General features: G+C 43.2%; 1 protein-coding gene across 3 annotated transcripts in view; it reads right to left on the bottom strand.

The window, feature by feature from the left end:
- The window catches only part of SMIM14 (small integral membrane protein 14), an 85,550-nt gene that overhangs the window by 52,037 nt on the left and 17,215 nt on the right, over positions 1-16,298 (bottom strand). Inside the window, exon 1 of one of the 3 annotated variants that reach the window (XM_043544503.1) lies at positions 13,722-13,998. The exons of 1 other annotated variant lie outside the window; for it this stretch is intronic. In XM_043544503.1, the coding sequence (XP_043400438.1) occupies positions 13,722-13,982 (261 nt within the window). In that variant the 5' untranslated portion in view covers positions 13,983-13,998. Of the gene's footprint in view, positions 1-13,721; positions 13,999-16,298 lie in introns of those variants that run through there. One more of the 3 variants, XM_007066417.4, reaches the window with a different exon arrangement.

The following is a 16,298-nucleotide window of genomic DNA, read 5'->3' as shown; positions in this document are numbered from 1 at the left end:
TAACTAAACTGGTACAAGTTTGTACATAGACCGGGTCTTAGTTCAGTCCCTAGAGGACAAGTGTCCGTATATCAAAACCATTGTTCCAGTTATCACTAATTGGTATTCTTATTGGCAGTCCCCATTCTGTGGAGAGAGAGAAAGAATATTTCAGTCCCCAAGGCTACCAGTTCGGCATCTTTCATTAGCACTGAATTCAAGAGGAAACTAAAAAAGAACAACTTTTATATTTTAAATTTATTTACTTATTCACATGTAAGTGGCTTATTTCTTGTGGTCAAAATAGTTGAAAAGGAACAAATTAGCCAGATCCAGTCATGATTCAGAAAGAAATCTAAATGTTTTAAAGCCCATTTTATATTATTTGATATAGAGTTATTGGCAAAATCCAACTGTCAGCAGCTGGTCACCCTTCTGTTAAAAAGATGAATTCTTCTGTAAGAAATATCTCTTGATATAAAAGCTAATCAACGAAAGATGTAAATTGACTAGAACATTGTGCAAGGATAATATCCTCCTGCTGCTAGATAAATGTTTCAGCTTCACTTCAACAATTATTTCTAAAGTAGGAGACTGTGACAGAGTTCTAGGGACACTGAATTTATTTCTATTATACAAAATGACTAAAAGAGATTTAATCATTTTGCCTGACGGATGTTAAAGCAGTACAGGGAGCTGTTCACTGTAAAGTTATTGACCTGTTCCTTTCTGATTGGCTTAGAGAACAAACGTAGGGCCAAATTCCGCAGTCAGCATTTACACAGGAACTCCCATGGAATTTAATGCCTAAGGGTATGTCTCCACTAGCAACACTGAAGTGCTGCCGTGGCAGCGCTTTAACGTGGCTGTGTAGTCGCGGCACCAGTGACTAAAAAAACCCATCTCCACGAGGGGCATAGCTCCCAGTGCTGGGAGCCCGACTCCCAGCGCTGGTACACTGTCTACACTGCCACTTTACCGCTCTGAAACTTGAAGCACTCGGGGGGGGGAGGGGGGTTTCACTCCCCTGAGTGCTGCAAGTTTCAGCACTTTAAAGTGGCAGTGTAGACAAGGCCTTAGTAGTGACTACAGGATCCAATACCCAGGTGGGTTTCCCTACTTTCTGGCTTTTGGTTAGTTTCTCCACCCTCCAAACTACTCATTACTTCCTCCAGTATTCCTGTCCCCACTCCCCAAGCAGCTACTGCCAGTCTCTTAAGGTCAAAGCTACAAGAGCTGTCTGCATGTTTCATTACTGTTTCTAACACAGCACACCTAGATGGCACAACTGCAGTGAGTGAACATGGGACCCATGCTGGTAGCACTATCGCATTACATTAGATGCACTTCCATGCTGTGCCATTTCATCCTAGAACCTAAGTGCTTTGGTACAAGCTACAGGCAGGCTTGGGCTCCACACAGAGTGGCTCATATTAAACAGGAGCTGGCACCTGACCAAGAGGCAGGTAAATGGGAGACAAGAGCAAAGGGGTCTCCCATAAGTCTCCACAGGGGCAGGACGGAGGGGTAGCAACAGAGATAGACATCTCACCCCAGTCCAACCTGTATGCCTCCCATGAGCTTCTACATGGCTAAGGTAGAGGGGGTGTGGACCTTGCTGTTTAAAACTCCACCCATGATTTTTTATATGTAATGTTTATGTTTTATAATAAAACACAAGTTATTTATCCTAAAAGGTTAACTACTGAAAAAGCCTGTGTTCCCCTTAACGGACTGTGTAACCTATTGTTAAGGCACCTGAGTTCTGGTACCAAGAGTTGTTGGTTTAAGACTAAGGCCTGGTCTACGTTACAAAGTTAGGTTGGTAAGCCACCATAAGCCACTTTGTGTTGGTCTAGTTGTGCATGTGTATCCATTTAAATTTGTCTCCCACCTAGATAAGTGCCCTATGGTAACATTGATATGGTAACAGCCCCCCCCAGCAGCATTAAGCCAAGGTCGATGTATGGTGCTCGACACAGCATGAGTGTAGACACTGCATTACTCATGTCAAACCTAAGAGTCCTCCAGCAGCTGTCCCAGAATTCCTGACACTGACTGCTCCAGTCACAATTATTAGGTCCATTGCCTGGGGTCACATAGACCAGAAGCCCCCACTTTAAAATTCCCACAAATTTTGGAAATTCCTGGTTATCCAATTTGGTGAACACACCTCTATCTGCTCTCTGCTGTTTTGTGCAACTGCCAAGCTGACCATGTTGGCTACATGTGCCAGACGCGCTCCTGCCTCGAGCAGACTGGAGATATTGGATCTCCTGGGCCTGTGGGGATAAGAGGCTGTGCAGGCACAGCTCCACACCAGCTGTAGAAACGTCGACATCTATGAGCAGATTGTTTGGGAGATGCAGAGAAGGGGGTATGACAGGGACCAGCAGCAGTGCTCCGTGAAAGCCAAAGATCTGCCACAGCCATACCAGAAGGTCAGGGAGGCCAACATTTGATGTGGTGTTGAGCCGCAGACCTGCTGCTTTTACAATGAGCTGCATGCCATATGTGGCAGAGATACTCCCATGCCTCTGCACACCACTATGGATACCTCCAAGGAGCCCAAATCACAGGCCTCTGCCATGAACAGCAAGGAGGAGGAGGTGGAGGAGAAGTATTGGGGACAGACAACTGGGGGAATCCAGCTGTGCAGCAAGCCAAGACCTGTTTTTGATTCTACCGCAGTCCAGCCAGTCCCACCAGTCAAACACAGTTGAGCCCGAGGCAGGGAAAGGAACCTTGGGTAAGTGTGTAAATAAATATTCCATTACAGGGATGGCGCCCCCAAATTAGCAGGACACAGCTTTTGACTTTTCATTAATTTATTTGTACTAGAAGGGGTAGTGCTACAACAAAGAGAGGCAGAGCTGCTATCTGCTTTTCATTCCCTTCTAGAGAGTTAGGCAGGAGGATGGGGGCAGACATGTGGAGCAGTTTGTTTATGTACAAAGAATATTCCTTGAATCCACCTGAATGAAACTACAAGGATTCGTAGGATAGCAGCCTTATTTCTTCTCCACAGTAGGATGCTTTCCCATGTCAGTGGTGATTACTTCAGCAGGCACCATTTTTAGCAGTACACAGGCTAGCTGTATATGGACCCGGACAGTTTTGGGATACCAGCAACACCAGTCCTCTCTCTACCTTTGTCACTCTCAGGAATGAGATACCAGCTAACACCATCACCAGCTGGTGCCAGTATTCAGAGCCATTGCCTTGTACTCATACTTTCAGGCAAATGAGCAATTTCCTCCTCGTTTCCCTCACCCATGGCAGGTCATACTCCCTGTGGCTTGAGCTGAGTGTGGCACAGGGGATCAGGAACTCCAAAGCAGAAGTGTCAATATGCTTGTCTTGTTTAATACTTTAGGGGAGCGGAGGGGTGGGGGGGACGAGTTCTGAACCTTAAGTTTAGCTTTCTGTTCCTACTATTCTAGAAATGGTACCTTTGTGTGTTTTATCTGTAACTGCAGCCATTGCGGCCTTGAGAGGGGACTCCATCTACATCAGTGGAACAACCAACCCAGATAAGCAGGAGAAAAGAGGATGTGGGAGGACATGTTCTGCAAGATCTTTCAAGCCAGTGCTGCATCAGACCTTGAACAAAGGGCCTAGAGAGTGAATACTACAGACTGTATGGAGAAGGAAAGGTGAAGGAAAAGGAGAGGGAGATGCACCAGGACATAATGGAACTTCTCCAACAGCAAACGCAGATGCTGCAGACTCTTGTTCACCTCCAGATTCAACAATCCCAGGCTTGACTCCCATTACAATCTGTGGAGAACTGTAGTATATTGCCTCCCTCCCCGCCCCTCCCCCAGCATTCCTCATGGCCTCAGGGCCAGCATGCATACTCCTACCACGCTACATCGGGGGAAAGCATGGACAACCACAGCTTCAGCTACACTGACTTGTGAGAGCCACAGTTGATGTACTTGTAGTATAATGGACATCAATGTTCCTTCCTCTAGTTTATTTATCATGGTTGAGGCTATGTTTTAGTCACTGGTATTTTTAGTAAAAGTCATGGACAGGTCACGGAAAGTAAACAAAATTTCATGGCCCATGACTTGTCCATGACTTTTACTACATACCCCTAACTAAAACTTGGGCAGGGGGCCACTGGTGCTCTGGGGGCGTGTGTGGTCCGGGAGGCACTGCTGGAGGTGGCCTCGGACCACGCTGGTGCTAGGGGCGGGGCAAGCAGTGATGTGCAGCATGGGACACCTGCTGGCGCTGGGGGGAAGGCGGGCAGCAGTGCATGGCCTGGGACCCCTGCTGGTGCTGGGAGAGGGAGGGGGTTGGCGGGGCTGCCAGGCTCCCTACTCGGCTCCACTTGTCCCAGCAGCTCCCAGGTGGCAGAGGGGCCAGGAGGCTCCGTGCACTGCTTCTGCCACAAGCGCCAGCTACGCAGCTCCCATTGGCCGGGAACCACGGCCAATGGGAGCTGCAGGGGCAGGGCCTGTGGGTGCGGGCAGTGCGCGGAGCCTCCTGGCCCCTCTGTCTAGGAGATGCAGGACCATACCAGTGGAGCCAGGGAGCCCTACACCCCGAGGTAAGCGCCCCCCCACATGCCCTCTAACCCCCTGCCCCTAGCTCTGAGCCCCCTCCCACACACACAAACTGCCGGGCAGCCCTTAAGTCAGCACTGGTGGCTGCAGAAGTCACGAAGGTCATGGAAAGTCACGGAATCCATGAGTTCCGTGACCGACTCACAGCCTTGACAGTTGCATCTGATGAAGTGAGCTGTAGCTCACAGAAGCTTATGCTCAAATAAATTTGTTAGTCTCTAAGGTGCCACAAGTACTCCTTTTCTTTTAGCCTTAATTATGGTTCCTAAAAATTTTTTAAGCCATAATGTATTTACTTTTAATATCTTCAGTATTTTTTGGAGCTAAGTGAATAAAATGTTTTTGTTTAAAAAGTAATTCATCTTTATTAGTTTACACAACAAGATGTATAATGATTGCTGGCAGTGAAAGTAGTGCTTCTGTACACTCACAACTCTCAGATCAGTGCCAAACACTGTAGTCATCAAAAATGTACAGTAATCCCCCCCAGTAACAGGTGCACTGTCACTGATATATGCACAGATGTGCAAGCACCACACAATTTCTAAAGGTCCCCAAACAATCACCCCAGGTTGAGCAGAGTACACCACAGCACATTACTGTGGCTTGCTATTAAAGTGCTTGTTCAAGCCTCTCTAAGACACATAGATCCTTACTGAGGCTGTCTGATAGCCCTTGTGTCTAACTGTTCAAACTCAATGAACAGCTGCTCCACATCCACTCTCCACCCTATTGCAAGTTTTCTCCCTTTGCTTCACAAATACTATGCAGGACACAACAGACAGCTATAATCATTGGGATATTTTTCGCACTGAGATCCAATCTGCTGAATAAACAACACCAGTGCCCTTTCAATCTACCAAAAGCACATTCAACTGTCATTTTGCACTTACTGAGCCTGTAGTTGAATCTTTCCTTGCTGCTGTTGATGTGGCCAGTGTATGGCTTCATGAGCCAGGGGAGTAAGGGGTTGGTTGGGTCCCCCAGGATCACTATTGGCATTCCAACATCCCCAGTGGTAATCTGGCAGTTAGGAAAGAAGATCCCTGATTGTAGCTTTCTGAACAGTCCTGTGTTCTTAAAGATGTGAGCATCATGCACTTTCCCTGAGCAGTCAACATTGATATCAGTGAAGCGTCCCCAATGATACACCAGCGCTTGCATAAGCATGGAAAAGTAACCCTTTCTGTTGATATAGTCTGTGTGGGAAGGTGGTCTGGGGCCAAAATGAGGATGTGTGTGCCATCTATCACTCAACTGCATTTTGGGAATCTTATAGTTGCAAAGCCAGTCTCAATGTCCTGCACATTACCGAGAGTCACAGTCCTGCGTAGCAGGAGACGATTAATGGCCCCGCAGTGGATTCTCCCCCTCCAAACTTCCCACTGACAGGTACCAATCTGGTGTTGCAAATTTCCACGTGATCACTACTCCCTTCTCCACTGTCAGTGCAGCTCTCAGTTTGGCATCCCTGTATTGAATGGCTGGGATGAGCTTGGCACACAGATCCAGGAATGTGGCCTTGTGCATGTGAAAGTTCTGCAGCCACTACTTGTCACCCCAAACCTGCACTATGATTTGATCCCACCAGTCAATGCTTGTTTGTCAGGCACAGAAGCGGTGCCCCATTTTCTGCAGCAAGTCTGTGAATGACACCAACAACCCTGAATTGGTTTTTGCTGTGTTCCACAACAAACTGACCATGAGGAAGAGAAGTTGGTTTTTTACCCATGAAAGCTTATGCCCGAATAAATCTGTTAGTCATTAAGGTGCCACCGGACTCCTCATTGTTTTTGTGGATACAGACTAACATGGCTATTCCTCTGATACTTGTGACCATCAGGAAATTGTCATGTTCCCTGTGTTTCTTCTTGAGGCTCTGCAAATACCAGAGGAAAGTGTGTCCTTTGCTTGCAATGCTCATGACAATAGTGCACAGCTGTGCAGGCTCCATGCTTCTGTCATAGAGGCAGACAGTGACAAGTCCTGCTCAGGTTCATGGGAAAGTCAAAATAGTGTGAAAATTATGGGATAGAGATGACATTATGGGATGGAGAACACTGCCTTATGGGAAGTTGACCCCTTGCTCCCTGTTATCACTGTGTGAGTCATTTCTGCCTCACCGTATGTTGCCAAAACTACCCAAAAGACATTGCGCCGTATGGTAGTGGGTTGCAACTGGGATACCTACCCATGGTGCACTGCACTGTGCATTGACACAGCACTCCGTGTGAATACAAGTTGTGCTGAAGCCAGGAGCTAAAGTATCCATGTGCACAAGTGATATACTAACTGCGGTGGCAGTAGGCCAACATAACTTTTGCCCGCAAAACTTTGTAGTGCAAACATGGCCTATGGGTACAATTTTCAAAAGTGTCTATATGATTTAGGAGCCTAAATTCTATTTTCAAAGGAGATCTAGGCACTAAGGAGCTTAAGTGTCATTTTGAAATTTTTACCTTATATCTAGTTTGCTCAAAGCAGCAGTGAAAAATATAGCAATCCATACAAATGCCATTATTTTCTCCTCCACTGAATAAACAGTTTTAACATAAATAAAAAGTAAAGTTTTTCTGTTGTCTTGAACCAGCAGCTCCAGCTTCTGTAGCTCTAATGCCCTAAACAATATGCTATATAGCCTGCTAATAGAAAGAGAGATTTGTTCAATACTTGAACAATTCTCTAGGTTAATAAAATACATAATAAATCCTCTAAACTGTACAAACACACACTGAATCCTTAGCCCCACTCCAGTCCTGTACAAGCACACAAGTATGCTGAAATTCTCTGGAATATTTTGATCTGGTTTTTTTCCTCCAAAGATGACACATTTCCACTAACTTGCCACTGAGCAAATGTTTCCCCTTTGAGCCTGAAGGGATCCCATAGGTGTCTTTTCATTGACTTCAGTAGGAGTTTGGTAAAGTACTTAGCATTCATGAACCAACCAATACTAGTTTATCAATAAGAGTATGTTTGCTTTTGTTTTTAAAATGGTGCACTTTGCTTTATTGTCATGAACAAGTTGCTTTCTGACTGGCAGTCCAGTTTCATTCCCCTCACTCTTCCACCCCTTTATCTTTAATCAATACTTATACCACATGAATTCTGTGGTAATCAATAGGATTTCTTGACAGCTGATTTATTCACTGATGTTAAATTAAAAGAAAACCCATCTTTTATCAGAGAATGATGCCCCTCTACTCAGCAGACTAACTGGCTAGTATGGATGCCATATTCTGTATTGCAATTGTCAATGATTGCAAAGTATTATCAGTACTAATGAAAGGTTAAAAAAAAAAAAGATAAATCCACGAGCCCATCAGAAAACAGATTTTTAAATGTATAGCACCACCTAGAATAAGTCATTGTAAGATAACTTTAGCACAGGATCAGAGTTAGTTGCTTTCAAAACACACATCACAGCTTTGCATCAGCATTTACACAGTACAGAAGTGAGAGACTATTATCTTGTGACCACATTTTGTTCCACTGCCATTTTCTCTTGAAGGTCAACCATCCAGCAACCTCACTGGCTCAAACAAAGTCACTATGGTATAGTCCATGAATAAGAACATGTGTATACTTGCTATAGGTCTATCATAAAAGCTTTGATCAAAATTTTGAACGTGGGTGCCTAATTTCATATTTAGGCATCTAAATAAGTTGCCTGACCACTAAGGGTGCTGAGCGAGCACCAACAATTATAATGGGCTTCCATAGGACCACTTGGGTAAGTAAGGCCTATTCATGTGAGCAAGGTTTGGCAGGTACAAGGATTCATGTTTTATTTAGTTTTTACTATTTAAACAGCTAACTGCTGTCTTTAGAGATATCATATTTTCATATGACTGGACTGATCTTTTTCTAAGTAGGCTTCTAAATACGAAAGGCAGAGATCAAATATTTCAAGTTTTCTAAAAATACTGTCCGACTAAAAATAAAGCTTTTATGACAGACCAATAAGAAATATACAAATTGACTTTCTGGATTACACCAAAAAGACTGTGTTTGTGCCAGAGAGGTCATCAGATGTTTCAGAGTAGTCAATGGAAATTAATAGAGTTAAACCCACTTATACCAAGACAGAAATTGTCCCTATATCTTTAAACGGCTGCTCTATTCTTTTCTAGCATGGATTTTTCTCTTTTAAGACGTTAAATGCTTTGGATCAGTCAATTATGTTAGCTGTAGTAAGAATTAAACTATATTTACTCTTATGCAAGACAGTCAGATGTTTTAATGAGTGTATATCTGTTGCAGCCCCAGAACCAAGATTGGACTCAGTGCCAACTTCATCCCTGGTGTAACTCCATTTACTTCCACAGAGTTATATGAATGTGTCTCATTACCTTTAAAATATAAGGAAGCTACTTTAACTGAAGTCTGTGCAGCATCCATGCAAATTTATAACACCCTAATCATCTTGCCCAGGAACAACATTTGGAGGGGAAGTTGTGCGAGGATCTCTTAACTTGCATGAAAGGCAAGATCATTCACTTCCAGAGCACCACTCTCTTTTGTCCCAGGTGGCCCCCCTGTACTGCCAAGAATCCATGGATGAATGGGTATGGTATAGACAGGGGTTCAAGCAACAAATTTTTTGGTGGCCTCAAAGTGCAGCCACCAACTCTTCTTGCTGGTGGCCATTATGACAATTTTTCCAAAAAAATTAATTAGCTTTAGGAAAAACAAATAAATATGTACACATACCTATCCAAATCATTGTAATTTATTTATGTAGAGGTTTTTTTGCAGACTTAATAATAATAATAACAATGTACAGTACAGTTGTTTCTATTATTTACTGGACCTAAACAGAATAGAAACACAAATAAGGTGTTTTGCACGTTTTTGTTTTTTTGTTGTTGTTGTTCCTTTTGCTTTTTTGGTTTCTGTTTGTTTTTTAATAGAATTGCTAGCTAGTAAGTATGCTTCTTTGAAAAGGGATATTTGTATGTTAATATCACTTTTCACAGCAGCAGACTTGTTAGCTAGCGGGGAGGCAGTGAAAAGTGATATTAACAAACATACATATCACTCTTCACAACAGATTTACTCAGCCCTGGCAAGCCGGGGGACAAATTAAGCCTTGGATGGATAGGGAAGCATTGGGGGCCAGAGGTGATGGGGTGGATGGGTCATGGGCAGTGGGAGGCAGCGGGGCCAGAGTAATGCGGGTGGGGGAGTTGAGCCTGAAGCCCAGTGGCCAGAGCCTGCTGCCACATAGCTGAAGCTTGCCGCCTGCCATCCCAGGGCGGGAGCCAGAAGTCTGAGTCCCCTGCCCATGGGAAGGTGGAGAACTGACACCAGCTGTCTGCTCCTCCGGCGTTTGTGGCTCCAGAGGGGGAGCAGGTCCCAACCTGTACTTGCAGACCCAGGGGAGGGGTAAATGCTTGGCCCCCCCCATCACCGCCCAGGTGGCTGTGGCCGCAAGAAAAGCCTCTGGTGGCCATGGTGGCCGCATTTGAGAAATGTTGGTATAGAAGGACCAGGGCACGAAACATAAACCTGCCCTCTACCTCTATTGAATCCCATGGTGAATTCAATAAGGAGTTAATACAAGCTGAGGCAGTAGAAGCTCCTGTGTGGATCCCTTACATCACGAGTAGTCAATAGGTGGCCCGCAGGCCAAATTCAGACCACCAGATACTTTTGAACGGTCTCCGAAATCTTTTTCTTGACTTGGTATTGTCATTATTTTCTCTGGATTCTGGACCTTGACTCTACCTTGACCAAGAAATTTGGACCTTAGCAAAAACTAATTGACTACCGCTGCCTTACATTCTGAGGAACCCCCTTCCAGGGAAATTTCATGAGGCAGCTGCCAATGAAGGGAACCTAGACACTAGAGGTTGAAGGGAGCCATGCTGCTGAAGTTAATCCAATTCTTACTTGAAAAGGAACTGGAGGAATTGACTCTACGAGCCAGATCCTGCAAGGTACTGAGTACCCTCAACTGCTATTTGACTTGGGATTTGAGAGCACTCAGGACCTCCCAAGAGGCATTCAGCACCTTACAAAATTGGGTCCCGTATTAACAACTGGAATTCAAGAACTGTCTGTGAAAGCAAAAACAGCTTTATAAAGAAAATATTAAGAAATGGAATATGCAGACTACAAAGTTTGAATGAAATGCATCTTTGGTTTATCTGAGAGTTAAGTGTATGCAAATCATGTTCAGTTTTCTCTGATTTTCTCTAGAATGTGGGTTGAAGATATATTTGGGATATACATTTCTCCATGTATAATCTGTTAAATATTTTTTGCATTTACTGTTAAGAACTATTAGATCAGTGTAAAAACACAGAAATAAGATTGTGATATTTTGTATTGCCAAACAAATACCAGTTTCCTCCATCAAATTCAGTCGCATTCAGAGATATGGTCATGCCACTTCTTCTATTCTGGTTTGAGGCCCTACTGAGACTCTCGATGTGCAAAATTAGTGACCAATTCTGCTGCCATGCCATGCCATGCCATGCTTCAGCGGGAGCAAGACTGGGCCTTTAAGGAGGTAGTTTAGTACCTAAAATATCTATTACAATGTACTCTGAAGCATGACTATCAGGTTTTTTTATGTCAAGTCTGTTATGCAAATAAATTCCACACATCAGTACTTCTCAAGTCTAAATATATGAAAGTAGGAAATGAGAAAACAGCCAAACAAGAAGTGAATAAGAAGCTAACTTTCTCCAAAGTCAGAACTCCACCTGATAAAAACAGACCTTATCTAGATACTCCAGTTATAAAATGATGAATAAATCCTAAACTGCACTGCAAAATGCCATTTATACTGATAACATCTTTAATAACGATGTATAACATCAGTAATTCTTATCATGCTGATTTTTGTTCAGATTCAGGATCAAATACTGGTCCCACCCAGCATGTAGACCAAATTACTGGGCTGTGTGCTGGGAACTCAGAGGAGATAAAGATGGGATGGGGAGGATGCTCTAAAGCCATGGTGATGAGTGCAGTATAAGAAACTAGATAAAAATAAATATAATGAACATGATTCTATGGGAATCAAGAATCAGAGAAATTAGCCACTTAGTCCACAGAAAAATACTACAGCCACTCAGTGGCTGCAACTGCAATCTCAAATCTGTGGTAGGGTCTTGTCGTTCATGCTCCAAGAGGGGGCCAAAGAATGACCAGTGCATCTGTGAAGTGCACTAGCAATAAAGCAAAGCTGAGCTGATCCTTAAGTAGACCAATAACAATTCTAATACGTACTACTTTGCAATTCTGTAGCACCTTTCATACAAGGATCTTAAATCTCCTCAGAAATATCAATTGATCCACACAACACCACTTTGAAGTGGACAAGAATTGTTATTCCCATATATTGCCTAAGGAGAAAATAAAAACCAAAAACATTAATTGACTTTGCCAAGTCAGCAGTGGCAAGGGAAGGAATGGCAATCAATATTGAACTCATTGCCCTCACCTCTAACCATTAGAATACATACACTCTCTCTGTTGTCATTTGCTTTCACTATTCAGATCACATTCTTAAGATTGTCAAGAATATACTACAAGGTCAAACTTTAAATTGATTGTCAGTAATAATAATTAGGCAGATTTCTTGAATCTGAACAGGTCAGAAGAATATGGAGAATTCAGTGGGATTATTTAGGATTTATTTCCTGTCACTGTATGTAACAAGGAATCAAAATTAGGTTTTTTTTTTATTTTGAGGTCTTTGAAATGAGATCTGCTTTTGGGAAGCATTGTTTTTGAAAATGACGAAGCTCAGTAAGGCCCCATTCCGGCAAAGATCTCTTAGAAGGGGGCAACCCACCAATGCTTGTTCCTCCTTGCAAGACTGGGACCTTCATCAGTGATCACAGTATGAATTTAGGCCAACATTTTCAGAAATGGCTGCTAATTTTCGGTAACTCAATTTAAATATCCAAAATCTGAGGCACTTAAAATTTTAGATCATTTTTGAAAACTTGGTTATAAGCATAGACGGAATGCCCAGCTTTGTACAAGACAAATAAAGAGTCTCCCAGTACCAAATAACTTAGAAACAGAAGAGACATTAATTTTTAAAATACACACACAGATCATCTAGAGAGGTGCTGAGCACCTACTAAGCCCTCAAAACTCCTAGTGAAGTCACTGTGTGAGTTGCAGGTCAGCACCTCTCTAAGAATTTGACCTCATAATGGTTATGAATATACAAATAATCATATATGGACCTGTGTGTTCTGAAAGCGTTCCTACTTTAGTATAATATTCTATAAACACATGCCACTATAGCACTGTGAAGGAGCACTGAGCAGAATCATATATTCCAAACACCTATACAAACTGATTAATAATATGACTGTATCTTTTTGCCAATAATATGGCTTGCAAAATATAGTCTGATTTCTCCCACTTAGTGGTGTGTGCTTTTTCAGAAAGCATAATAGCTAATACCTACATACTGCAGTGGTTTATCTGTCGGTCCACCAATAACTTATTTTTTTAAAAAAAAATTCACCCAAAATTTCACTAGTTATATTGCCAAAGAGTGAATACAAAACTGATTTAGCTAACAAAATATTATTTGAACCCAGACTATGTCATGCACTGCCTGAGAGATATGAACAACTTTGCATGTTAAAAATATAATTAAATTACATTTCCAAATATAAAGTGTACAGATGTTTCACTAGGTTTTTAAAAAAAAACAAACAAAAAAACAAGATCTCCCAGACAGTTAGCAGTGCATCTTTTCTTGAAACCTCCAAGATGTCTGTGAAAGAGATGTCAAGAGATTTTTTGTACTTCAACAGGCTTTAAATCACAGATCAAATTTACAGGAGAGCTCACAACGCCTCACTGGATCCAACTAACCCATGGCCTTGGGGTTAGTGCAGTGTTGTTATTCTAAGTGCAGGGTTATTATTATCCAGTCTAGTTTTCAGCGTTGGGGCTTTTACCCTTTCCCCTGAAAGGCTTCTCCAGTCTCTCAGATCTCAGTGTAAATAAGGGTTGAAGGGAGGGGTTCCTCTGAAACTTTTTTGACAGAATCTGGCTCTGCACAGCAACACAGCTGGAAGGGGCAGTCTCCCCGCGGCCCCCCGCCGCCGTCCCCAAACCCTACCGTGAATGTGGAAACAGACCAAACCTGCAGACGCGGTGCACGGAGAGGCAGACACTCACCTTGCCCTGGAGTCTGGTGCCGTGCCTGCTGCCGCCTTCTCGCTCCGCCTGCTCGACAGGCAGAAGCAGCCGCGGCTCAGCCCCAGGAACCAGCCCTGCGGAACCTTTCCCCTTCTGTTTTGATTCGATTGACCACGTCAGTCTAGACCACAAGACCCGGATCTGCCGGTTCAGAGACAGGGGAAACGCTTTCCCGGCCTCCCTCTCTCTGCTCTCACGTCTAACTGGGCGGCGCGGAGCGCCTGGCACTGCCCACTGCATTCAGACAGGGGGTGTCCCCGGCAGCAGGCAAAGCCAGGCTGCAACGGCGCCAGATTCAGCGTCCTTCACTGGAGAGGGGACCAAGCAAGATTTGGGGTGAGGGGCTCGTGTCTCAGGCCATCATGAGACCAGGGAGATTTCCACACGCACAAACAGACAGCTGGTGAGTGGGGCTATGAAGGTCTTATTTGAAACACACAGCTGGACCCTCCATCTCCTGAGAGGCACTAAACGACACTGGGGTAAGAAATCCCGCTCCTCCCCCCCAAATCTTTTAATTCATAGCAACGTGACACACAGCACCCAGTTGTATTTACACGGCCAAAAACTGCCTACTCCAATAATCTGAAATCCAGGATTGTGAATGTTTACCTGCCCAGTGTCAGGCATGTCATGTAACATTTTTATATATGACCTATCAAAGGGCCAAATATATATAATCCCAATTTAAATTTAACTGACCAATTAAACTGGATTTATAGCTTATAGAATCATAGAACTGGAAGGGACCTTGAGAGGTCATCTAGTCCAGTCCCCTGCACTCAAGGCAGGAATAAGTATTATCTGGACCATCCCTGACAGGTGTTCGTACAACCTGCTCTTAAAAATCTCCAATGATGGAGATTCTACCGCCTCCATAAACAATTTATTCCAGTGCTTAACCACTCTGACAGTTAGGAAGTTTTTCCTAATGTCCAACCTAAACCGCCCTTGATGCAATTTAAGCCCATTGCTTATTGTCCTATCATCAGAGGTTAAGAAGAACAATTTTTCTCCCTCCTCCTTATAACAACCTTTTATGTACTTGAAAACTGTTATCATGTCCCCTCTCAGTCTGCTCTTCTCCAAACTAAACAAATTCAATTTTGTCAATCTTCCCTCATAGGTCATGTTTTCTAGACCTTTAATCATTTTTGTTGCTATTCTCCGGACTTTCTCCAATTTGTCCACATCTTTCCTGAAATGTGGCATCCAGAACTGGACACAATACTCCAGTTGAGGCCTAATCAGCGCAGAGTAGAGCGGAAGAATTACTTCTCGTGTCTTGCTTACAATACTCCTGCTAATACATCCCAGAATGTTTGTTTTTTTTGCAACAGCTTTACACTGCTAACTCATATTTAGCTTGTGATCCACTATGATCTCCAGATCCCTTTCCACAGTATTCCTTCCTAGGCAGTCATTTTCCATTTTGTATGTGTGGAAATGATTGTTCCTTCCTAACTGGAGTACTTTGCATTTGTCCTTATTGAATTTCATCCTATTTACTTCAGGCCATTTCTCCAGTTTGTCCAGATAATTTTGAATTTTAATCCTATCTTCCAAAGCACTGGCAATCCCTCCCAGCTTGGTATCATCCGCAAACTTCATAAGTGTACTCTCTATGCCATTATCTAAAGTCTTTGCTTCACTGGAGCTGCTTTGCATCACAGAGCATACTAGTGAATCTGGCTCAAAATATTTACATATCCCAGGGGTGCAAAGTGATATAATTTTCAAGCAGAGCACTGCCCTTAAATCCCCAGTATGTGTACAGTTAGTGATACACACAAGGAAAGCAACTACTTTAAGGCCTCTCAATTTTCAGGATCTAGCATTGGCTAAGCAATCCATGGCTTGATGTCCCTTTTCATAAATGGAACTGGAGGAAGATGCATACAGTAACTGATTACACAGAGAGACTCCCACACACACACTGTGAACTAGTGGAGAATTCACATTTCCGTCCCAGCAACGTGTCTTTTCACTCTTGCTTGGGATCTTATTAATCACAAAGCTTGTGCTGCATATAAGAGTGTATCCCCCCAAATGTGTGAGTTTAGCAACACTGAAGTGAAAGGGGGTGGAGAAGCCACAGATGACCCACTCCTTCCAGCCCTCTGGAGACAATAGACTGCTGTCTGACAGACAGCCCAAGCATTAACTAGTACTCCTGGGGGAATACTGCACCAAAAATTAAAAATTCTGCGCACAATATTTTAAAATTCTGCAAAATTCTGCATATTTTATTTGTCAAAATAACACAATATAATCACACCAGTTTCAATTATTTTTGGTCATTTATTTCAAAATACCTGTTAGGCAAGTATGTCTGGAACAATACAGACAACAAAAAAGATTCAGAAAATGTTTTTTGACAAATAGATTCCTTACTAGGCATATTTAATACAGAACTCTGAGTAATAATTAATTTAAACTACAAGACAGAAATGTATTTCCTGTACCCCCAGAAGCAGTACAAAGGCTAGGGGGAGTCAGGGGTAATGGAGGAGCTGAGGGAGAGGGAAATAATTGCTGGGAAGGAGCCTGGGTGTG

This window comes from Chelonia mydas, chromosome 4 (genome assembly GCF_015237465.2).
Source record: "Chelonia mydas isolate rCheMyd1 chromosome 4, rCheMyd1.pri.v2, whole genome shotgun sequence".
Lineage (NCBI taxonomy): Eukaryota > Metazoa > Chordata > Testudines > Cheloniidae > Chelonia > Chelonia mydas.
Note: the sequence above shows the minus strand (reverse complement) of the source record. Positions and strands in the feature narration are given on the sequence as shown.